Source organism: Acanthaster planci, linkage group LG05, assembly GCF_054643075.1.
Source record: "Acanthaster planci isolate LZ-2023a linkage group LG05, COTS_SCS, whole genome shotgun sequence".
NCBI lineage: Eukaryota > Metazoa > Echinodermata > Asteroidea > Valvatida > Acanthasteridae > Acanthaster > Acanthaster planci.
Window position 1 is genome coordinate 1,558,949 of NC_141781.1, and position 25,662 is coordinate 1,584,610.

Sequence of the window (25,662 nt, forward strand, 5' to 3'; positions counted from 1 at the left end):
ACTGAATGCTTCAAAACGTTTGATTATTTTTCCTCCTAGTTTTATCACCATATGCGTACAGTATATGTGACACCAGTGGTGATGAGTACCGGCCATATAAAAATGGAGGGATTGCTGTACAAGTCAAAGTTCCAAAGACAGTGACATTTGTAAGTCAAGTTGGAAAGTTTGGCCTTTGGGATTATGTACTTAGAAGTATCAAAACCTGTGAGTTGGTTGTACAAATTCCTGTTCATTTTCTTTATGATGACAAATTGTTTGAGCTTGCATGGTTTTGAGAAGAGAAAGTTTATTCTGTATTTTGAACAGTAAGCTTAGTTCATCTTCAGGATGAAACGGAGTGGTCAAGTAGGCCTTAGTCTTAAATGGCAAAACTTTGTTTGCAGCACACCTCTTGAATAACAGACAGTCCTTTTTATGGAGTCCAATGGAGTGCAAGATGTTTTTACTTGTTTAATTTACATCTCATCAATCCCTCTAGCCCCTCTGATTTTCAGATTGTTTTAGACCAGACTTATTGGTTTTTTTTCTTGCATTAATTATTACAGGAGAGTTTAGCAAAGCAGCTCGTCTCACCATCAACATCATTTGTAGATTTCCTAAAAGACCCTGTCTTCTCTCATGTTGCCATCTGCTCACTGCAGCAGTTCAGGGAAGATCACGGTAGACTTCCAGGAGTCAGGTCAGTACCAGTCCAAACTGGTCAAAAGCAGTTTGAAACTGGATTAAACTGGATGGGTTAATGGTGTTCAAGGGATTGGAATCAGGTTGATGCAGGGACACTTTCCTTGCCAACCTTCTCAGCGATCAAGGTTCGAATCCCACCCAAACTGACATGTAGGTTATGTAGTAGTACCTGTTTGGTTCAGTTGGTTTTCTTGGAATTTTATTGTTGGAATTCCTTTCATCTTTTTAACTAAAATTGTAGAACATTAGGGTCTGTTTTTTCTGAAGGCGTCTTCATTTCTTTAAAGTGTAGCTGCAAATGAATTTTCCTAGACACAATTTTTCTCTAACTTCGTATTCTTCAATGTATGAAAACTGTTCTACATTCCTATTTTGTTAAATGCATTGAAAACTGCACTTTTGTAAACAGTTAAAACTTGTCCATGCTTTCCTAAATAACTGAGGGCGTTGTTGCTCTGAAGTCATCTAGGAAGCCACAGTTTAGTACATAGGCACTTCTGTTCAAATTATAAACCCAGAATTTACTTACTGGAAACATTTCTGGGAAACGGATTGATGCGTGCTTATTGCTTTGCACATGAACAACAATAAATCAGCAGAAAAAGAAAAAACTGAGTCCATCAAATCCACAAAATGCAGGCCTTTCTTTGTGTACAAAACAATGTAACATTGACGCTTCTTCCTGGAATGACATCACAGTTGCTCATGAATATGAAAATACTCATCAGCATTAAAACCAAAGGGGCATTAAAATACCCTTTGAAATAGTGAAACAAAAGTTGGACATAGGGTTAACTGAGATACAAAGGTGCATGTTGAAGGTTTGTGTTGAAACAAATTGATTGCAGCTTCCTTTTGAAGCTACAGTGACTGTTCACTTTTCAAGAACCCTTAATTTGACCCTAAACACAAATAGAAATGGAATAAAAGTTTCAGTATCCGTTTTTGTTGCTGAAGCGAACGAGAAGTGTTTAAGGGGCACCTTGTAGCTGAGTATGTTTCAGAACTGGTTTGAACAGGTTACAGTCAGTCTAAACTGGCTACAGCCAAATCATTTTGCTGTGCAAATGTTAATAAGGCCCCCCAAAAATGGTTTGTCTCTAGTCAGACTGATCTTCCAGAATTGATGTGGCGATGCGCCTTTGTTTTCCTTCCTTATCCAGGGTTGTATTGTACAGACAATTGCAGACACACATTACTGAGTCGTGGGACTAGACCAGCTTTATTATGATTATAAGCTAACAACAAACAACTTTGTATCCATAGTCTGCTATCGTTTTTCAACATCGATTTTGTTGGGATCTATCGCCCTGAGTAAGAGATAGAGCTACCTGCAAAACTGTTGAGGCAGTGCGGCAAGAGAGGGCGCTGTTGCAGCTCTCACAGAAAAAAAATTGACTCTCATGCTTAAAATCGATGCACTTGCTTATCAGAGATGAAGGCATCTTTTGCCTAATGTCGATTTTTTTTAATTTGGCAGGCTGTGTGGTTGAAATTCAAAATATTTTTTCCCCCCATCCAGGTCGATAGAGGACAGCAACATTCTCATTGAAATTGCCAAGCAGCTGAATGATAAACTAGATAACCCCCTCAATCCACTAGATGAGGAGAGTCTTCGGAGGATCTCACTTACTGCTGAGGGGTGTTTTGCTCCACTGACTGCCACAATGGGTGGGATCATAGCCCAGGAGGTCCTGAAAGCACTCACTGGGAAGTTCACCCCTATCAACCAATGGGTAAGTCCAGGACAATCTCATTTGCTGCCGAGGGGTGCTTTAATTCTCTGACTGCCACAGTGGGTGGGATCATAGCCCAGGAGGTCCTGAAAGCACTTACTGGAAGTTCACCCCTATCAACCAATGGTTAAGTCTTAAAAGATCTCATTCAATTAAAGATCTCATTTGCTAAGAGGAGTTTTGGCTCAATCGTAATACACTTAATCAGCAAGCTCACCTCTATCAAAAATGTGAAAGTCTTACCATGCAGTCTTCAGACTGTCAAGACAGAACACACTACCTACATCTATGTGGATTATCTATTCATATCTTTCTGTGGCCTTTTAAAAAAAAATGGCTTCATCTTTAACGTCTTTGTTGAGCTTCGCAAACAATTTTGAGTATTTCTACTATATCTAGTGGGAGCAAAAAGAATTACTATAAACACGTGTTTAATATTTAAAAAGCAGGATAAGTTTTCCAATTCAGGAACAGAAAAAGGAGCAGCATTGAGCTTGAGTTACTAAAGGGGTCTGAAGCCAAGTTGAAGACAAACACAAAGCATTACACTCTGTAGGTCATATCTCAGGGAGAGTCAATTGTGGTTGCTTTTGTGTCTGCTTCTTATTGGTAGTTGCATCTAGATGCCAGGGAGGTTTTGAGAGACATCAGCCAGAGCCCAGCCAGCACATTCCAGCCTAGGTCAGTAGGGATGATTGAAGTGAGCTAACCTTTTCTTGTAAATAGCTGTCTTGTCATCACAAAACTAGTCACAATTGCTGAACAATGTTGCAGTTCATTTGACTTGTGACTTGAATTTTGGCAGGTTTTTACTTTGGTCTTGTGATGGTTTTAAGAGATCTCAACTATATGCTTTGGTAAACAACTTCAAGTCAAAGGAAGGTTGAGGGAACCAGTTTCTTTGTGCTGCTGTTAATTAGCAGAAAATAATGACAACCCAATGTATCTGCTTAGCAAACCTCAGCGGAGAACCAGTTTCTGGCAGTGTACATCACATGGCATTTTAGCAGGTAATCCTTGCTAAGCAGAGTTTTTGGTGTGTGTGGCAGATTTCTGCTTTGAAATTGATTTTGCTCAATTTGAAATATCAACTTTGGCAAGTGAACAAAATGTAAATGGGAGTCAATTTATCTCTCAAACTTATCTTTTTAAAAGCATTCTAATAAATTGCTTACTGGATTTTAACTATTTATTAATTGGTATTCATGACCGACCTTTCCCCCTTTGTAAAATTGTTCATTAAAAAAAAATTAACGGTGCTTCAAAACATATTTAGGGGACCCGGAAGCATTTTCGAAGTAATTGTTGGTTCATTCACTAGGAACGATCGATATGATGCCTTGCGGATCTGTATTGGCGAGGACCTCCTTCAGAAGTTCCATTCTCTCAAGTTGTTCATGGTTGGTTGTGGTGCCATAGGCTGTGAGATGCTGAAGAACTATGCATTGTTAGGGATCGCTACAGCTGACAAGAGCAAGGTGAATATAAATGAGGGTTTATTACAAGTAATAAATAGTATTTGACAGAAATGAGAAGACACCCTCAAGTGCGACTTGCAACTGAGCAATTCCAATTAACTCTTAACAGTGGTAAAGGATCAGGAACAGTGGTGCCCTGGTATCCTTCGAGCTGGGTTCACTCCTGGGATTTCATATATCACTATAGTTTGCATAGTTTAGCATTATCTTGTAATCTGCCCCATGCAGAAGCACCCCTCATCCATGGTAATTTTGTTGGTAGTGACATGACTGTGACGTGACTGAACCGGCAAAGTGCAGTTCCCACCAAAGGAGCCTGCATTGCTAGGAAAATTCCGCCCTCCTGTGGTCCAACTCAGGGCTCATAGTTCATTCATGTTTCATTTGGACGGATCTGAATTCAGTTTATGTTTTGATATTTTTTCCAGATTACAATCACCGATAATGACATCATAGAGAAGTCCAATTTGAATCGACAATTTCTTTTCAGACCTCATCACATACAGGTGTGTGTTCAAAATGTTACTGTATCCATTAAATTTCTTGGAAAACTTCATTGCAGTTGACTCAACAAATAGTTTTCCTGAAACTGCTCAAAACTGAGCTAAAATGAAACAAAACAGATTATTTTGAATTGTAGAGATTGATCTGAGGTTGATTTTGTTTTGGTCATGCTCAGAAACCCAAGTCCACAACAGCAGCTGCTTCAACTCAGGACATCAACCCCGACGTTAAGATACACGCTCACCAGCACAAAGGTATAAGACTGGAAACCTGCCATTGCCGTTGGATTAGTAGGTCATTGCGACAGTATTGTGACATGACTCATCTCTGCTGTCATGAGCTCTGTGCTTGTCAGGGCACCAGACTAATGTATCTGGCAACTCGACTCTATCAAAAGTTCTGTGCACATGCACATGTACTGCCCTCGCTGATGACAGAGAGAAAGGCTTGGCCGAGACATAATGTGATAATCTCATACAATGTCTTTGGCAGATGACACAGTGCTCTCTCTCATATACGTATGTAACTTGTAAATAACACATTGTTTTCTAATCTCTACCAACCTAGCTGTTGTAAGGAAAGAAAAACTATTTTGTTTCAACCTTGCTGCTTTTTGTTAATATTTTTACTTCATTTTTGAATACTTAATCCTGTGTTCTAGTGCTGACGGTGCATTAATCATAGATCTTGCAGATAAGTAGGGCAAAGTTTGATTTGATAACAAACATTTCAATCAAAAACAAATATTTAAAACCCCCCTTTTGCTACTTTAATCCAGTGACGACAATATCTTGACTTCTTGTGTGATTCTCAGTGCCGTGCACTCACAGAGATTTCTAAACAAACTACGCTGCTAAAATTCTTTGTCTCTTCTCTCTCCCAGTTTGTCCAGAGACTGAGATGACCGTTTTCAACGATGAGTTCTTTAAGGCGATGGACGTTGTCGTCAATGCATTGGACAATGTGGCTGCCAGGCAATACATGGACAGGTTTGTCTAAAGTCTCAGAGTTGGGTCACATTTTGTTTCTAGACATTGTCCTTGAGCAGGGCTCTGAACCATACCTGCCCCGCATTATCCAGGATGATAAATTGGCCCCACAGTACATACGGACTCAAACACTTCGTTCCTTTTGAACAAAACATTGTCTCAGTTGATAAACCAGAAACTTAGTGAACAAAATACGACTGAGTTCATGTAAACGGACTTGTATTAATTTAAATGTTGTTGACTGTTTCTGAGAACAGCCGTTGTGTAACCAATGAGAGACCACTCATGGAATCAGGCACCATGGGGGCCAAAGGTCATGTACAGGTCATTGTGCCTCACATGACTGAGACATACGGCAGCCAACGAGACCCACCAGATGAATCGGTACCATACTGCACCCTCAAGTCTTTCCCGTCCACAGTGGAACACACTATACAATGGGCTAGGGATAAGGTGAGTGTTGACCCTTAACCTCTGGCCTATGACCTATGAGGTTAATTCTCCTATGACAGAATACACAGTGCACATTGTGCACAAGTGCTCCCTCATTGGTGACAGAGAGACCGGCTGGGCCTTGACCTTGATGCCGTTGTTGTTATGCTCATACATACAAAGTATGTATACAAAGACCCTATGTTTTGTGCACATTCAAATGAAACCTGTATGTACTTTCTACTTGGACTTAATGTTTAAGCCTCATGGGACTAAGAACCAAAGTGTCTTCTTACTTTTGCAATCCACACAACTGACTAGTTATAAAAGAAGTGTCCTCTTTAAATCGATGACCTTTGATCCTTGGCACCATGTTAATATTTTGTCCTTGCCCTACTTTTAGTTTACCTTTATGCTCTGAACATCTTGTGAAAAAGCATTGGAATTGAATAAGCTGAATATTTTCCCTTTTTTTCCAGTTTGAGAGTTCCTTCACCCAGAAACCAACAATGTTCAACAAATATTGGACTACCAACGGTTCAGCAGAGGAGGTCGTTAAGGTACCGTTAAATGAGGGATATTGCCAAGAGAGAAGAAAGTGTGTGTAAAGATACTAGTTTTGAAAATCAAAAACTCAAACCATGCAGTGAGTTCAGCCTTGTGTGCCTCAAGTATGTTGATTTGGAATCCAGTGATGTTCTACTCTGAATATACAACTGGCTCAAGTAATGCAAGTATTATATTATTTGAGCTGTGTAGTAATGACGTCACAAAAGGACGCCATATCAAATGAATTGTGAGTGTCCCTCATAGATTTACATTGGTAATTGGGGAAGCTCTTTCAGAAAAATGAAGGCAGTTGTGGGGCTGACAGTGGTTCAGAGAAATGAAGGCAGTCGTGGGGTTGACAGTGGTTCTGAGAAATGAAGGCAGTCGTGGGGTTGACAGTGGTTCTGAGAAATGAAGGCAGTCGTGGGGTTGACAGTGGTTCAGAGAAATGAAGGCAGTCGTGGGGCTGACAGTGGTTCAGAGAAATGAAGGCAGTCGTGGGGTTGACAGTGGTTCAGAGAAATGAAGGCAGTTGTGGGGCTGACAGTGGTTCAGAGAAATGAAGGCAGTTGTGGGGCTGACAGTGGTTCTGAGAAATGAAGGCAGTTGTGGGGCTGACAGTGGTTCACAGAAATGAAGGCAGTTGTGGGGCTGACAGTGGTTCAGAGAAATGAAGGCAGTCGTGGGGCTGACAGTGGTTCACAGAAATGAAGGCAGTCGTGGGGCTGACAGTGGTTCAGAGAAATGAAGGCAGTCGTGGGGTTGACAGTGGTTCAGAGAAATGAAGGCAGTTGTGGGGCTGACAGTGGTTCCAGTACATTGCATTGGTTTTGAAGTATGCTTTTGTCGTAGTTCACAGTTGAAGTTGTTCACTATTCTTCCAGAAAAAGTAATGATTAAAGAAGCAGAACACTAAAGTAACATTCACACAGTACTATCGGTTGGAAGTGCTCTCTAAGAAATTGATTAGAACGTGGAAATAGACAGATGCAATCATGATTTGACTGCAGGTCCTGAAACTTGAAAAAAATCCAGAAAGCTGAAATGATTATTCAAGCTGTGCTTCAACTGTTAATTTTCTCATGGGAGCATTTCTCTGCAGCAGGAATGGATGTAATCTCAACCTTGTAAACTTCAGTTATTTCAGACACATAAGCAAAGCAAACCTCAACACATTTGTCGGTTGAGCAAAAGACATCTACACCTGTAAAACCAGTGGTTGCAGGTTCGAATCCCACCCAAGCAAATCTGTGATCTTTTAGCTCTTGGATCGCACTGATGGTACAGATTCTTAATCAGTTATATTGTTGAAGGGAACAGCACACAGTCCAATTCATTTCGTGATTTGTTCTTTGCAGAAACTTCAGAATTCGGAGCAACCTGAGAATTCAGAGGCTGTCATCAAGTTGCTTAAGAACAGACCGTCAAGCTGGGCAGAGTGCATCGGCATAGCTAGGATCAAATTTGAAAAATATTTCAATCATAAGGTACGAGATTCAATTCCAAAATTGGCTTGATTTTTCTTGATTTGAGTGTTGGAGGCATTCCTTTATGATACCTGGTTTGTTGTTTTTCCTCTCTCAAACCCATTTCTTCTTTTTCAAACCCATTTCTCATTCCTCTTTTTCAGCCTGTGAAAATGATTCTTTTTGAATTGAATCGTTACATATATTTAACAATGTACCTTAACTTCATAAAAATTCCTTGAAACATTACTGAAATCCACAAACAACAAACAAATGGCACATTTCTCTCCCAAGTACAGTGTAGACGCCAAACCCTATGTCAAATACCTCTGTATTTCATACATATTCATGATCAAGAATTGAATTCTCATTGGTCCATTCTTTACCACTTGCCATTTTCTGTTTTTGCGCATCCGCATTCAAGCAAGTCAAATAGCTGACCTGATCTTCTCATTCCTGATTGGTTATTCACAGGCCAAGCAGTTACTGTCTGCCTTCCCATTGGACCACAAAATGAGCGATGGAAGTAAGTCACAGGACAAGTAGTTCGTGTTTTCCTTAATGAATGGAATGAAGATAAAGTGATTTTATAACAAAATATCTTTATTGTTAAAAAAATGGCAGGCATCTCCAGATGTCTACATAAGCTTTGTCATTACAGGAGTTGCCGTAGTAAATACTCCTCTGACATATAAATGATTGATGTTTTTCACCACTGAACACAGATTCTAGAATGGTTATAGCAATTATTGATGAAAGGTCCAATTGACTTGTATCCTTTCCAGCGCCATTTTGGCAATCCCCAAAACGACCACCAGCTCCGGTTGCCTTTGACACTTCAAGTGAACTGTAAGTTTGCAGTTTGCATTCCCTCTTTTCATGAATGTCAGGGCCAACATCGATCAGTGACTGTTTGCCAATTCTTGGGTCGACTCTCCCTGAAAATCTATGCACAATATGTATCCTGCATTCTAGGATAAATTCACCAGTGTTTGTTTGATTGCCAGTGATCAAATTTGGCTTTGGTTCTTGTCTTAAGCAAAACAGTGCAGTTGTGTATTTATTCTGTGACCCTCTCACATTACCGACTAGTCACATGGGCTGCCATAGTTTGCAGAAATATCGTCCTTAGTTGTTGTCAGATTTCACCTCAAAATGTGTATGTTCAGTCACCCCACTCATTTGATATTTAACCACTTACTGTCGGGTGGATTTTTCTTGAGCAAGACAAGATGCCGGGTCCTTTTCAAGATTTTCCGTTTTCAAAATTCTTCAAATATTCATCATGTCATTTAATGGCTGTTTATATCTACACGAAGGACTCTTTGGGCACTACTCTAAAGCTGACAGTTACCCTCATTGACTTTTGAATATTTCAGCCAGGCCTGCAGCCTTGGAAAAAGAGCCCATATTGTGCGGCATTTGCGCGGTCTTTTGTTACAAGGCCGAACTCTTTTGTCCCAGTTTTGGGCTCCCAGGCTCTTCATACAAAGCCTATGTACTCAAAAACGGGTTGCCCGGCAGGAAGTGGTTAATTACAGTGTTTGTTATTTGGTGTGTTGAGATACCTGACTGAGAATAATTTTAGAATACTTAATGCTTACTCTTTTGCTCGTTAACGGATGGCCAGCCATAGGTTTACTGGCCCTTGAAGGCAAAAAAAGGACTGTAATGTAAGAAAAACCAGACTCTAAACATTTAACACATGGCCTGTCTGTCTTAGACTAAAATACAGTTTTCTTCTGAGACTACTGGGGTCAAGTTTGTGGCATTTAATTTCACCGATTTAGACACATGCTGTTTGTCGTCAGTACGGCTAGACTCACCGCAGCATTCTGTGACATTCCAGTATCACAGCATGACCTCAGCACAGACACATTACTGCGGATACTGTCTGGGGTGAAAGTTCCACAGTTCCAACTGTCCAATAAGGTGGGTCATCAGTGTCAAATAATTTGGGGGTCAGTGGTTGAAAAAAGGATTTTAGGGAAATATAAAAGTAATTACAAATCACAGATATGTGTCTTTAAATGAAAAATTAACAAGCCCCTTTGACAAAGTTGACATAGCGTGACGAGAAATGATTTCAGTTAGAGTAGACCATCTGAAGCAATAACAAAGATAACCAATTTGTTGTGACATCCTGCTGGTCTGCATTCTAGTTTGACATTAATTTGTAGCTCTATGCCAAATAGAACATGGTGACTTGTGATTAGAATTATATAACCCAGAAACTACATGCCCTTCCTCAAATACATTCATAGTGCACATGTATTCATAAGCTAAAACATAATCGAATTAATGTAAGCAACCATTGTGAGATTTTGATTTTGTTTTGCTTAAATGGAAAACTGGGACAAATGATCCACTCTACCTGCAAAATTTAGAGCCAAAAAACTTGATCTCACTTCAAACTCACGAAATCAGGAAATTTCTTAAAAGCTACTCACTGTTTGATATGAATTGATTTATAAAGTTATTTGCATGGCATTTTGACTTGTGCAGATAACTTTCAAACTCCATTTTTATATTATTTTTGCAAATTTCAACCTTGTAATTGTGAGATAAACTGGGCTTTTAAAAACTTTTCTGTTACAATGGATTGTTGACCAATGAAATCAGCCAATTAGATCATGAACATGCATGTGTATATGAAACATTTCATGTAGGTAATTGAGACGGAGGTAACATCTCCAACGAAACCTGAGCATTCGGAGCCCTCCGTGACAGCGGATGAGATAGAACACTGCCAACAACAACTGGCACAACTGATAGCCAAGAAGAAGGCAACAACAAGTGTGTATCTACACGGAGGGACTGACTCCCCCCCCCCCGAAAAATTTGTTTCTAGTCTTCAGACATCAATGTAGGATGGAACAAACACTCTTGAGATCCCTTGGCTGTGTTTGGTGACTTCTAATTGTTGTGAAATAGGCAATCTATTTTTGTCAGTCTCGGCTGCCAAGAAAAGTTTAGTTATTTTCTTAGGTTTTTGTGGGGGTTCTGAATTTGTACAGGTGCTAAATTAATGCAAGTCCTAAAATTGACAGGTACTAAAAATTCGTAGCTTCTTAGAATTGTATGCAGGCATTTTAAATTCCATACCAGTTGGTAAATTTTGAGAAGGTCTTTTATGGTACGTAGTTACACATAGGGATGGAGCTTCCACAATGCTAGATTTGTAGCCATGCAAATTTGGCACTGGTTTTAGATTTGCAAAAAATGGCAAGTTACGGAGGATTGATACCTAATAAAGATGGTTCCAAGAGTCAGATTGACTTTACATTAAAATCTCATTCCTTGACATGTACTTTCTTGCTGCTGTACCAATTTAGCTCACTGTAGGATGATTCCCGCTGAGTTTGAGAAAGATGATGACACCAACGGTCACATAGATTTCATCACCTCAGCGTCCAACCTCCGGTCAACCATGTACCACATTGAGCCCGCTGACCGCTTCAAGACCAAACGCATCGCTGGCCGAATTGTACCGGCCATCGCCACGACAACGGCTGCTGTGGCCGGACTGGTAAAGCACAACAGTACTTGATTGATAATGCAAAATGGGAGTTAGGGGACCAGCCAAAAACCTGGGTGTGTACTGTTTGTTGGAAATTGAAGGCTTTATTAAAGTCAGCACTCTTATGGAGAAATCTCTATTGTCTGTGTTTAGAGGAGGATAACCAAAATTGTTAATTACTTTCCCAAACCCAAGTTCCTGTGTTCCTGAAATTCAGAAGAGATGCTGGTATCCTGCTACAAAAGGGACAGGCCAACCAAAAGAGTACCACGTAGGAGGATTAGATAAACTCAGAATGTTACAAATGTTCCATGGGAAATGTCACTCATTCTAGTTTGGAATAGAAGCTTCTCCTCGAGAGAAATCTGAGTACTTCAGGTATGTCAATTTTAGACTGGTTCATCTAGGAACACTCTGGTCCATGACCGCACCCACACAGAGAAACTCTTTGCATAGCCAGTAGGCCATCTTCTGAATTATGTACATTTGTTGGCAAGACGACCCTTTTATCAACATCTCTGATTGATTTCTTTCTGCAGGCCACTTTGGAATTGATCAAGTATATTCAAGGTGCCACCCTGTCCGATTATCGTAACTGCTTCCTCAACCTAGGCCTGTCACTTATCATGTTCTCCGAGCCTGGCCCAGCTAATGTCACCACCATCAAACCGGGGTTAAAGTTCACGCAGTGGGACATGTGGCATGTACACGGACACAAAGGTTACACACTCCAGGATTTCACCCAGCACTTCAAGGTAGATGTAATTTCAGATTGAAATTTTACACTGAGGAGGACTAACTGTGGACAGTTTGTGTATGCTTATGGACTGTTTCTTCTCAGTTTCCATTGTAGAACTGGAAACCTCCACAGATTATTATAATTTTGAAAATTCATGTCACCATTATATTTAATCATTTGAATAAATTCTTTATTATTTCTTCATCACGTTTTGATAGTGTACCTGAATTTCTCACTGTTGATGACCAAAGTACCCCAATTTTTCAGGAACCTGAGGGGGGGAATTATAAACAAAACCCCACCTCATGTGATTAGAATGGTCCGTAATAAATACCATGGTGGCCCAATTTTGCAATATGCCATCAGTGGTTAAAAGGTCCAAAGACTGAGATAGTGAGAACCTTTGATCTAAAGCCAAGGGTCGGTTCCTCTGTGAAATTTGACAGGTTTGTGTTCAAACAGTTCCACATTGGCCATTCAAACAGTCGGTGTGTCCTCATGTACTGCCATCACAGATTTGGGGCCTACGTGTGTCGGACAATAGTTATTCCGGGGACTTACTTGTAATGGGGACCAAGTTTTTGTCCCCACACATCGGTTCGGAATTCTTTGACAAAAGAATGTCAGGACTTAGGTGAGTTAGTGACATAGCACTGTTCGTAATACCAGCTGAGACCCTGTTAGTAGGGTTCACTCATTCACAGTAACCTGTTGCGGTAAGTCCATCATATACATTTAGATTCTTTTGATCAAGTTTTTGAGTGATTTGGGTGATTTCTGCAGGAGAAGTATGATATGAGTGTGTCTCTGGTCGTGCATGGAGTCAAGATGATCTTTGTGCCCATGATACCCGGACACATGAAGAGACTTGGCAAACGGTGAGGTTTACGGGCGTGTCATTTCTTAGGATTTTTTACAGCTATTTTGGAAAGTTAACCCAGAAGTTCTAGATTTGTAAAGTTTGTTCAATCAGGTTCTGCTGTTTTGTTTTTGTGAGATTTTCATCATCGCAGTCATTTGGGAGAGAACTCACATTCCTTGCTACCTATCAAACGTTCTGACATTCCAGCGTTTTATTATTGTCATGGTCACAACCCATGTTTTCCAGTGTAGATCCATCATATCTCTGGTCTTATTCTTCAGACTAGCAGTGAACAGATTCGTCTTAGAGTTCACTAGCACGGATTCTCAAGATCTTGAATTTCAATGCATCATCTCTCTGGCAGATAAATTAAAGAACTTTGGCATACATAAGGACAACTTTTTGAAAGTTACATGTGAACCTTTTCAAGATATTCTGTATCACAGGGCCTGTATCAACATCAATAAACACAAAAGCTCTTTCAAAAACAATCCGTTCATCATAAAATAAATCAATCAATCAGTCCCTTGTCTAAAGTTGGTGTCAAGTTAAATTGACTAATGTTCCTAGGGAGTTTTTAATTGATGGTAATTGATGCGAAAGGCAATGCCTCATTTTCACCCATGCTCATTAGGCTTATGAATTAGTCCTGAAACCAAATGTAGCCAGTGAACTACAATTAGCATATCTGCCCACTCTTGTTCATTTTATTCTTGGACGGGAGAAACGTATATGGTGATAAACCATCCTTCCCAAGAACTCATGCACCACAATCCCATGTGCTTGATGTAAGCCCATCACTAATAGCCCATTCAATCTTCTGGCTTTTACTTTTTGACTGTTTCAATTGCAGCATGCTGGAGCTCCTTAAACCCAGCGATGGCGTCAAGTACATGGATCTCACCATCGGCTTTGAGCCTCCGTCGGAGGATGCTGATGAGGATCTACCAGCTCCTCCCGTCAGGTACCACTTTGAACAGTGATGAGCCCGCAGTGGAATTCTTCACAGAGAACCTAACGTACCGTCCCTCTCCCCCACTTGCTTTTCATGTTAACTCCTTTGCTACGGGAAGCGGTAAGAGCCGCCGTGAAAATTGAGATTCCTCAGCCTGCTTTTCAGCTATTATTCTCGGCCCATGCTCGAGTGAACATGGTGAATGAAGGCAGACCCTGGCTTTTGTATATATGGTGATTGGCCTTTGTGTGTAGCCCAGAAATGAAAAGACCGAATTTGCATCATAATCACCAGCTTCACAATAGTGCCCACTTTGAAAAGAGGTAACGGGAATGTGGAAGCGTGAGTAGAGCTTAATGCCACCGAACAATGAGCCTTTTCACTGTGTAAATCAAAGCGTGCAGAGCACGCAGGGCCACAAACCAAGAATTTGCGGTTTGGCAGGTGGCCTCCGTGGCCAAACGAGGCTGGAATTCTTGGAGTCGGCTTTCGGAAAAAAGTTCCCGCGTCAAGGGGTTAATGATCTGATCAAATGATCATGTGACCAAAATTGCACTGTCCTACAAACAACTGTTCCTGAAGGCTAGGCCAGACTAAGTACTCCGTAGGCCCTAGGCACCAGTGCTCCACAGAGCCCTACTTCAACCCAAGGGAGCATCACCCATTTCATAGTGCTGTTAAGCACTGAAACTTTGCATTTCATGTTAATGCCAACCTGTATAGCAAAATACAATAGTATCACTCTTTCTGTAAGCTATGTACCAGCTAGTTTGAAGCTTTCCACAATCAAAAACTCAAAAAAAAAAGCACAGAAACTTGTTAAAGTCTTTCTTGTGTGTGCATGGTTGTCCTTGTGGGCTTGGAAGTTTCATGGCACATTGGGGGATTTTTAGGCTGTCAAATTTTTGCATAGGTCCAGGGCACAGTGTCTACCTTGTTGGATAAACTGGCCTTGTTCAAATATGATCAGATGCCAACCTTCCTTCACAAACTTAGAACAACGTGTACAGCAAGGTTTTCTTTACATGGGGAAGGTTTTCACAACTTGCATGCGGGTAATTCCAGAAATTAGGGGTCCAAACGTGTGACATTTCTGTGTACCTGTTACATCTGACCTTTGTTATTTGACATGGAAATATCACCGGAATTGATTTCAATCTATTTCTATTTGTTTAGGCAGGTAATTTGCATTAATTCATCACTCTTGAAAAGTAGACATTCCAGAAAATTCTAGAAAATGTGTGCAGAACTTACAAAATCATGTCAGATGTCACGCACGTGAAAAAAATGTGGACCCCTAACTTCTGGAAATGCCCATGTATGAGTGACACAAAGGGGATGCTTTAATTCAAGTGCACTTTTGTACTAACTGATCAAAGCTATGAAGAAATAGGGGCTACTATTTCCACGCATAGTGTCCATTGCTATCAGGATGCCAAGGTGAGTGAAGGGGACAGTGGGAAGGTGGCTTTGCCTCCCCCCCCTGGATTTTTTGCTTTACAAATATGAAAGGTGATTTGGGAGGACTATTTAATTTCCCTTCCAAAAGTGAGTACAAAATCAGCCCCCCCTCCATCAGATAGGCTTGTAAAAGGTCGCATCAAGTAATTCTGTGTCAGGCTTGTACTTGGATAAACAAAAAATGACCCCGTCCCTTGCATGTGGTGGATGATTTGTGTTAAGAAATGGCAAAGTATGTTAATTTTGTGTTCCTGATGAAGATTATATGGTCAAAATTTGAACATGCAAAAAAAAAATTATTTCTACAATAAGGCTTTTTAAAATGCCACGACCTGATAATTTCAGGTAGACGTAACAACCAATCTCATTAGCAAGTGGAAACCCCAAATGAAATGTAATTCAATTTCAATGGAATGATTCGCAGCAGGTCGATGCTCAGTGTAAATTAAAAGAAATGAATTTCAGCTGTTGATGTGAACTTGCTGTTGTGGGTTATATCTGTAGTAAAAATTGTCTTACAGCATTTCAATTGTTATTTTTGGTCACCACTGATCAAAGTCCCCTATTTTTTATATAAATATGGATGCTTGCTAAAGATATTGTCATGAAATTACATTTCCATTCTATAGTGGAGTTATTTTCTTTGTTTATACGCAGAAATAAGAGTTTTGAAAGTTTAGCATGATATACAGCTTTTGTTTATTAATGTTGTACCCATCATTACAATGATATCAATACAGTCACCCAAAACTTATGCAACACATCAGATAGTTATTACACGGAAAGATATGAGTACTTGTGTAATCTTATATGCATGATTAATATCAAGCTGTTAAAAAAATATTTATAACAATGTATCAAAAGAGTGGTTATTGGTGGTGAAATTAAAACATTCACAATGGAACCAAATTGTTTTGCATATTTTTATACAGCCTAGGTTAGCAAGTCTCTCTTTGGCAAGTCATAAAGTACCTAATTATGAAGAAAACAAACCACAAACTCTCGTCTGATGCACCTTTGATATCCATTGTACTGCTGCCAATTTGTTTGTGTCAACTGCACATCTATGAAATAAGGAATCAGAAAGTGATCACGTCAAATCACAGATTTGTGTGTTTTGTTTACTTCTCTCATATTGTAAAGAGACATAGTACATGGTCTTGTCCTGAGTATTTTATTTTGAAGTAGTGCCTACAATTCAGATATTACAAAAGTGCTGAAATGTCAAAATCAGAGGTCCAAAAAGGCTAAGTATTGTTCACTTTTTTACCCTCCAAAACTCAGGTCTGTGAGTAAATGTCGGACAATTCAACTTCCATTTTGTCAAAGCAACTGATGTCAAACAGTCTGTGATCTATTCAAAGCAGTGGCGTAGCTAGGATTTTACTAGGGGGAGGGGGGCGACCTGAGGGCACTGGGAATTTGTGGGGGGCACTGATTCCAAGCCTTACAGTAGCAATAGACCTCTGTGATAAGGAGTCAACACTTTGTTTATATGTGTATGGTTGCCCATGGTGCTGAGTGGACCGGCGCTTATAAGGTGTGGCGTCATCAGTATTGTCAACTATTGGATGCACATAATGCTTGAATAAAAAGCACCCAAAAGTTTACTGTCCGTTAACAAAGACTAATGTTGGTTTTTCATCTGTGAAATAGTAAAAATCGTTGTTCATGTCTATCTTCAAAAACCTCTTGGGAAAAAAATAGTGTGCCACAATGGTGTTGCGAGCGTTCATGGATTCCATGTACAGAAAGTTACTGGTTCAGAGAAAATTAGAAAGTTCCACAAAGGAAGGAAACAGGTACAGGACAAAATTTCATTCTGCTATAGTCACAGAGCACTGATCAACTTAGATGCTAAGCAGAAAAACTAGCTAGGAACTAGTTACTGAACATGAGAAGCGCGTCATAATTTTGGCCAGTAACCCATTTCTGCTAAGTGACTCATGTCTATGCTTACATGTCATCACGTCTGGGTATGGTCCCTCAATGAGCCAATTCCAGCGATGGTGGTTACAATTTCAATGTGCTGCTTTATGCTGGTATTTGTCTAAAACTATATCAAACGTGTAGGTTTTATCATGTTCTTCATAATCAGTGGGCTCAGTCATATTTGTAGTCATTTGAATAAATTGTCAAGAAATAAAAGTTTTCTTCTAATAGCTGCATAATATAAAAATTACCAATAGTCCATCCTTGCCAGCTTCAAGATAATTTTAGGTTATTCCTTTTTTCAAAATTATTTACACATTCAAGTATTTCCATAGTTCTACAAAAAATATAAAATAATTATGAAAATCTGTTACATATGTTGACAAATGCTGCCTGCTTAGCGCCAACTTATCTCAGCCAACTGTACAAAAATGCTACAACAAAATGCACGGATAATCCATTAAATATTATTCACATCTGCTGAAAAATATAAGCAAGATAGATTTGTACTGAAAAAGGAACCCAACAATTGCCTCACAAAGTTGTCCGAGTAAAAAATAATTCAGAGGAAGCAACTGGCATGTGACATTACAAAGTACAGTACAAAATACCAAACAGTCATGGATTCAAAATATCAAGTTAAAGAAACTGTACAATCCTTTGGATAAACTGCAACTTTATCCAAAGGATCTTCAAGCTAACCTCACTAAATAAATATCTACATTGTTTTATTAATACGTGATCTTGTTTCAAGGAAACGGCTGTACCTTGCTGATTTGGGCAATAATAACTGCTTAATGAGCATGTAAAAAAAAAAAAAAAGCCAAGCGTTGCCACCTGCATTCAGATGTGAGCACAGAATTCTGGAGTTTTGTCACTAGACTTACCGACATTCCAAAGATACACAACTGTTCCTTATTTTTGATTACACAGGAGACGAGAGTACTTTAGTATACAGGCCTGAATGGCATTGACATGGAATTATTAAACACCACCAAAGTTGAACCATTACACCAACCACAAGATGATACAATCTTGCAACATGAAATTAAGGGCCTTATAGAGACATGGCAATTGGCTGTTGATAATAAAAACTAATTGCGATCCCTTGATACCCAGGCACCTTTCTCACAATATGTGCTGCACATTGAAAAAAGACAAGAAAAAACAGAACTGAGCCAAAATATGAGTAACTTTGTGTCCCACTGCAAAGCGTATCATGTACATGAACGGCATTGAATTTGTCATTTCCCTACGCAATATCATTATCTCGATGAACCTTTCAATCTTTGATAACTGCAGGTGCAACATTAAACTTCACAGACAAACCACATATATTATACCAACCTTTTTCCCTCACCATCAAACATTCTGAATGTTCTCCAATGCCCAGAAAATTTAAATATGTTCAACAGGAAACCAAAAGCAACATAGGTCCGAGGTGAACATTACTATTGTGGAATGATTAAATGTTTGGAAAGACATTTCCTTATAAAGAGGTAGGGTTCAACTGCGAGCAATACCTGAATGTAATTTATCTAACTACCCCCCAGGCAGATGTACAAAAAGCTCATTTTATTCTTTTTGCAACTGATTATAATGAACTTACCAAAATTGGTATTTTCAAATTCAAAGAGCAAGTCTCACACATTCTTTCATCAACAAAAGAACATACACTAATGTGTCTCTTTGATTCTGAGTACAAGCCAGCCCAGTGAGTAAAACAAATCAAAAAGCAAATTCTAGATCCTGTTTTCAATGCGTCCTTTACCTAATACACAATAAACAATATTTACAATTTACTAGTCTCATACACACAAGGCTTTGGGTGGAAGTTCAGAACTGCCCTTCGTTGATGTCACACCCAACATAACTCCAAGTGCAACATAAAACTTCACAGACAAACCACTTCTTTCTGTTAGTTACTTGGACATAAGGGAAAGATGGAGATTTCAAAAGTCCCAAGTTCCTAAAATATACCAAAGGAAGATCTTGTAGGATAAACTTCATCGAGGTCAGGAAACACTGATGCCAAAATTCTTCTTGGATATGAAGCAGCCACCAACAGTTCTCCGAGTTGTCCAGAAAGCCTGCTCCCAGAATGGCACGGAGCATCCCTCTATTTGGACTTGTCAATGCCAAACTTTTTGAACACCTTATTCAGCTCCTCTTCGGCCACTGGACAACTCAATCCTGTGACAGATGATTGGCAAAAAGCATCCAGTTGGAAAACTTGTATGATGGTAAGAGCAAATATTATTTCTCTCATTACAAAACTTCAGTCCCAATGAGTAAAAAAAAATGAATATGAAACTCATTTACATATTTGTGTTCATTTCTGGGGGGTTCATCCAAGCCAAACGATCACAGCTATTACAGCACACAGTCATTGACAAGATGTTTAGGGGGCTGCAATTTTCTGTACAACCCATACAGGGTTGTGGATACATGTCAGGTATAAAAACTGATAAAGCTGGATTTGAAAATGAAGATAAAACCCCGGGTAATGGCACAAAGACACTTCCCCAATTCAAGCCCATAGAAAAAAATGATCTTTCTCCTCAATAATTTTCTTTCATGCTGAAGTGAAGTTTTTACTCCCTTCATTGTGCTATATTTACAACACTGATAAGAATAAAAATAATAATAATATGATAATAATAATAACTAAGTGTTGGCGAGCCAGTAACCAGCAAAAAAATGAAAATGATTGAATAAATTCAAATAAGCAATGATGAGGATTGCTGAAACATGGAGGTATTTGGTATTAAAAGAAAAATATTGTCAGTAATAGGCAGACAGGAGACACAGAAAGTTTAGGTGGTTAGCTGAGAAATAGCAGCAGAGGAGACAACAGGCAGCTTTCATAGGAAAGACACTGAAAAGCAAAAATGGGAAGGAACAAAAAACGAAAAAAAAAACCAAAACAGCACATGAATGTCATTAAAACATTTGCTGAAGATTGAGATGTAAGCCAGACATAACTGAATGACAAATGCACACAAAGCAGCTGCATGGACACGGCTAATCAAAATCTGTGTTTTTGAGATGAAAGGTTGGTTCAAATGTTTGGTATTAAAAATCTTTTATAGTTCATTAAATATTCTTTGAAAAATAGGATATCAAACGGGGTTAACTGTAGGTTGATTTGAAGAGTGACAGATTCATGTATGTCGGTACGTTCAAAATACTTTCTGAGTAGCTTGAGGCATTACGATGCTTTCAATGTGAAAGAGCCAAAGCAACTTGTGACCTGTTTGGATGTAAAAAGTCTGACTTGCTCCAACTTCTTGAACTGAACAACTTTAGTCAAGTAGATGTAGCTTCAAAATGCTGCATGTGAGAAAATCTGTGTGTGTGTGTGTCGGGGGAGAGGAGGTCTTCAATCATGGAATGATGCTCAAAGCTTCTACAAATGACTAACAAGGTTTTGTCTGATGTATCTCTATGGTGGATGAACGTGATGACTGGGTCGTCGCCATGGTGTCAAACGCCTCAAATTCATGTGCACTCATATTGCAAAATGGATAGCATCTGGATGTGCAAACTGCGTCAAATGTTAGACCTTCAAACGACGAGGGGGAAGATTGGCCTCGGGGCCTGCCATGCTGATGGATGTAACTGGTAGGAGGGGACTGTTGGCACTCGGGCTTGGTCTTGATGGGTGGCTTGAATACTAAGGGCCGATTGGGTAGGACCTTGTGGGCACTTGGCAATGGTTGGTTGCCTGGTGCCGGTTTTTGGGGGGTGTGTTGTTGGGATGGGGCTAAATAATCACTGGTGTCCATCATGGCTGTTGGAGGAAAGACACAAACAACCAACTACATCAGATATCAGCTATTCTAGATTCTATTTTGGGTTCGTAGACTAGGTACAAGCAGGGAATTTTTTCTCCAAAACCAAATACCAGTTACATCACTGGCAATTGGAATTTGATGAACTACTGCCCATATAAGACTTCATATGACTTTCATTGTATGTCTGTAATTTCCGATGTTCTTTAGATTAAGGACATACTGAAAAGCTTTCTCAAGAGTACCAAAAATACAAATTTGAATTGCTACCGATGAGTATAACTTCATGATGTTGTAAATGGATGATTTTAGCCAGCTGTAACATTAAATTTTTTCCCTTGTTCGTTATTTATGACTATCATAATCCTTGTTATACCACCACTCTCCCAAATGTACCAGAACTGAAAGAAGGGGTAATGCCAAAGAAAAATGATGATTGGACAGAATGGAAGAAAACCGGAAACCAAAAAGGCGTTGGGGAAACCTATGAAACTAGAGGCTGAGATAGTAACCTACTCTGGTTCAGGTTGGAATCACACCAGGGTCCACCAAACCACTACACAATACTGACAACCCACTAGTTGGTTTTGATTCCTGTATGTGTTTAGACAGGACTATCAAGTCTTGTTAAAAAAGGATTTGAGGGTTCAGGTTGGAATCACACCAGGGTCCACCAAACCACTACACAATAGTGACAATCCACTAGTTGGTTTTGATTCCTTTATGTGTTAAGACAGGACCATCAAAGTCTTGTTAAAAAAAAAAGGATTTGAGTCAAGACCTGGTGAAGTCTTTGTTCTCGGCCGTGTGTCTTGTTTTCTCTTGGCTTCAGCTGTTGCCACGGGTAACACTGGGCTCGTTTGTTGCCGGGGCAAAACAAATGCGTGACCACTCGGAGTGTTATAAACATCAGCTGTTAGTAGAACATAGACACACAACACAAGCACAAAGTAGAAACAAGAAAATAAACAGAAAGAAATCAACCAAAGAAAACATAGAGTAATAAGACACGGGAGAAGTAATGGTTAGAATCCTCTTTTTTCAATATCTGTTTTGCAACAAAAGGAACTTGTTTTAGCACAGTATGGGAAGTGTTATGACTGTAGAAAGAAATCTTTGGGCTAGCCTATGTTCTGTTACAGTACCTTTTCTTCAATGTGAAAAATTTTCAAAATCATTCATTTCTTCAATGCTACTTCAAAAAATGACATCAAGTTAAAAGGTAAAAATGTGACCAACGGGTAAAAGTACTCAAAAAAATAAATCATAAATCTAAATCATAAGACATTAAAAATTATCTGATTTGACATGGTTTGAATTGCTGAGTACAAAGTGATATGGTTTTGAGATACATGTAAAAGGACAAATTAATTTGACAAAATGTTAATGCTGTCAGCTAATGATGAAAATGATTTCACAAATGATGACATGATATTACGAGATGCAGACAACAAAACAAACACTACAAACACATAATGCACCTGCAACGTGACAAATTACCTTAAACCGAAAGAAATTGTAACAATCTAATTTTCATCAAAATAAGCAATGACGAGAAAATCAAACTGCGCTACAGTCAACCAAGAAATGAAAAGGAATGTTTCGCTGTAAATGTCAATATATGAAACAAAAGAGACCGAGTGCTTTTCTGCAGCTCCACTCTGCAACAAAAAAGGGATTACGAGATAAAAGGACAAGAAAAGCAAAGTGTAGCCCTTATTTTTTGACTCGCTGAGAGTCTGGGCATATTTTGACAAATGAATTCTGCTGGCATGCATCTTGAACATCATTTAGTTTACCAAATCTCAAGTAGTTCTACTTGAAGCTCTGAGATCGAGGTTTCTTTCGGAATGTCCTAACCTTGTCCATCTGCTCTGTAACACCAAAAAATAACCTCACGTTAGAAAGACCTGCATCTTTGTGCAACAACCTTCCAAACAATGTACAGAAAACATTGCCTCTGTACTGAAAGAAAGTATTTTCAGAGAGACCTGGAAGGCTGGAAGTGGAAGGGCTTTCAGTCAAGAAGAAACAGTTTTAAGGAAAGTCACAATATCTAGATCTATTTGAGTCACTTCAGCGGTTTGAATTGATGTTAAGCAACCCAGTGCCATGCACCAAAGCCATGTGAAGCATTTATTTCCCAATACAATGAGTTCAAATTTAGTCTTTCCACTGTTAACACTCCCCATGTACAGTCCAAAAATCTTTTTTAACCACCACCAGTAAACCAAAAACATTTCCCCAAACAACACTTTTTGTGCTTAACTCTTTCTGTTGGGAGGTGGGTTTCTGAACTCACTTAAATTTGCGGTGTTTGGATCTGGTCGTGGCTGATTGGTGGCTTCTGACGTTGATACACACCGCTGACGAGGTGGGGGCAAACTAGGTGGACCTAATCAAAGAAGTATTGTTACATGTACTTAAAAAGGCACTCAAATTTCATTGACCTAATGCAAAGAGACCAGCAAGGCGGGTTACCAACTACAAAGGCAGGCTATCAGTTGCAGCCTGGAACCATCAGCATTTTACTAGCTGGTACTTTGTACGCTGCAAAATCAAAAATACAGGAAGAAGCACAGCACACTTTACGTATACCCAATACAGACACATCTACAGAGCACTACGTTTGTTAGATACCACTACTTCTACTCGGACAACACGACCAGCAACAAGTGGACTCCATATATACCAGGGAAGCGATTCAACTCACGTGGCTCAGACGATTGCTGAACAGCACTTAGCGAGGGCACAGCAGAAGTAGAAAAACGCTGCTGCCGTCTGAGCATATCTGATGATCATGGGACAGGGCCGGGTTAATATATGATATAACATATGATCTGTTTTTAATAGTGTGCATGCATGCAATATTTTTTACAGCCTCTAATGTAATACTTGGTAACACATATTTGCTTATGAATATGAAATAATGTAAATACTAAACTAATCAACTATACACAAAATGGTACAACGTGCATATTCATGGAACAAGGAAAGTAAAGTCTCCTTCTCTGTGGAATTCTTCAGCTCCTGAAATAAAAACGTTAAAAGTTACAAAACAACCTGGAAAATAAATGAACCACTATCATGCAGGCAGAGTGAACAGTCAACTATCAGGCAGAAAAGTGCCAAGGAGTGCTGAAGACACCTGCAATCACAAGGATTACGCCAAAGGGTGCAAATAAGGTGCTCCCTTCCCTGAATAACAGGAGTAAAGAATCCCAATGGTATTTTGTTATTAACAGGAAATACATTGTAAAATAGGGGGATAAAATGATTGAAACTGTCAGTTAAGACCAGCAGACAATTCACAAAACATGGTTTGGTGTAAGCCTTGTACCACAAAATTCTGCTGTAGCTGCGCAATATACTTACGGTCGCATTCACAAAAAGTTGCCTAGCTGTGCCACGATTAGATGACATTGAATTTCTTGGACAAGGACGATAACGGCTTTTACAATGGCTGTTATTTTCCAATATCACAACAGTCATCAAACAGTTGTTGAATCACCACCACCTGCCATTTTGAAAAAGTTTCATCTTTTCTTCACTGGAACCAGACAGAAACTCTTGCAGTTCTCTCACAGCCAGACACGTTTGTAATTACCTTCTAAACAAAGTTGTACGTTTCTCATATAAGCCTTGTTAAGTTTAGCAATGACGAGGCTTAACTGAACACGATGAGCTAGTCAAATTGTTCATTTTCACTTCGTTTGGCGCAACTTATGCCACCTAAACTGACTGAATAAAATATGCCATAATTTGTTGCATAAGTTGCAGGCTTATGCAGTGTGTAAATTTCATGAAATCACTCGATTTCTTGCACAATGTACACAATAAAATAAGATGCAAGTGATGTTACGCCACTGAGCCAACGTCCATGAAATTGGCTTCATCTCCATTCCTGTCTTGGTGTTCCAACTACGAATTCACCAACACTACGAATTTACCAACACTACGAATTTACCAACACTACGAATTTACCAACACTACAAAGGCAAAAAATCTTGCAAATATTCCTTACTGTGTGGGGTTACAAGGAGGTCATCCAAATAAGTGGAGAACACACACACAAATAAACAAACAACCAATCACAAATTACAGTGCATGATTCATGGTCACACAAAACTATGGAATGTAATATTTAGGGTTGACTTCCTCGTTTGAATGCACACATTAAGTGAATTATGAACCAAAACTTCCTGCAAAATGGTGTCAACTTAGTTAAACAGTGTCATTTTAGTAAAACAAAAACAAGAAATGAAAACAATATGGAACAGGAAAAGCAGAGCAAAATGTCTTGGTTTAAAAGTGCTATGAGATGAAAACAAACAAATTCAATGTTGTTATCAGAAGTACAGGATTGTGAAATGTTAAATGTTATAATAGTGATCTTCCATCACTCATACAAGGATATAAGTACAAAATGTGAAACAGCAGCGGTTTTCTGCAAATTATAAAAGTGAAACAAACATTATAAAATTGTGAATAAATGAACTGGTGTCATTCAAACAAAAGTGAGATCACTGGACATGAAGTGGGTTTGGGGAAGAGGAAC

At 39.3% G+C, this 25,662-nt stretch overlaps 2 protein-coding genes across 20 annotated transcripts in view; one reads left to right on the plus strand and one right to left on the minus strand.

Moving 5' to 3' along the window:
* uba6 (ubiquitin like modifier activating enzyme 6) overlaps positions 1-16,711 on the plus strand; it is a 46,631-nt gene extending 29,920 nt beyond the window's left edge. For all 3 annotated transcript variants that reach the window (XM_022247234.2, XM_022247231.2, XM_022247233.2), the window contains exons 9-27: positions 40-149; positions 549-682; positions 2,210-2,423; positions 3,037-3,104; positions 3,745-3,901; positions 4,330-4,407; positions 4,581-4,659; positions 5,289-5,394; positions 5,652-5,847; positions 6,306-6,386; positions 7,734-7,862; positions 8,316-8,367; positions 8,627-8,690; positions 9,632-9,773; positions 10,511-10,637; positions 11,177-11,370; positions 11,901-12,116; positions 12,884-12,978; positions 13,816-16,711. In XM_022247234.2, the coding sequence (XP_022102926.2) occupies positions 40-149; positions 549-682; positions 2,210-2,423; positions 3,037-3,104; positions 3,745-3,901; positions 4,330-4,407; positions 4,581-4,659; positions 5,289-5,394; positions 5,652-5,847; positions 6,306-6,386; positions 7,734-7,862; positions 8,316-8,367; positions 8,627-8,690; positions 9,632-9,773; positions 10,511-10,637; positions 11,177-11,370; positions 11,901-12,116; positions 12,884-12,978; positions 13,816-13,945 (2,372 nt within the window). In that variant the 3' untranslated portion in view covers positions 13,946-16,711. The remainder of the gene's footprint in view (positions 1-39; positions 150-548; positions 683-2,209; positions 2,424-3,036; positions 3,105-3,744; positions 3,902-4,329; positions 4,408-4,580; positions 4,660-5,288; positions 5,395-5,651; positions 5,848-6,305; positions 6,387-7,733; positions 7,863-8,315; positions 8,368-8,626; positions 8,691-9,631; positions 9,774-10,510; positions 10,638-11,176; positions 11,371-11,900; positions 12,117-12,883; positions 12,979-13,815) is intronic.
* Positions 16,061-25,662, minus strand: part of LOC110985853 (signal-transducing adaptor protein 1-like) — a 31,632-nt gene continuing 22,030 nt past the window's right edge. For 4 of the 17 annotated variants that reach the window (XM_022247255.2, XM_022247258.2, XM_022247254.2 and 1 more), the window contains 5 exons: positions 23,818-23,895; positions 23,407-23,499; positions 21,886-22,017; positions 20,876-21,103; positions 16,061-19,503 (listed from right to left, as the gene is read on the minus strand). In XM_022247255.2, the coding sequence (XP_022102947.2) occupies positions 19,430-19,503; positions 20,876-21,103; positions 21,886-22,017; positions 23,407-23,499; positions 23,818-23,895 (605 nt within the window). In that variant the 3' untranslated portion in view covers positions 16,061-19,429. Of the gene's footprint in view, positions 19,504-20,875; positions 21,104-21,884; positions 22,018-22,903; positions 22,979-23,406; positions 23,500-23,817; positions 23,896-25,662 lie in introns of those variants that run through there. The other 13 variants (XM_022247262.2, XM_022247256.2, XM_022247261.2 and 10 more) reach the window with 9 other exon arrangements.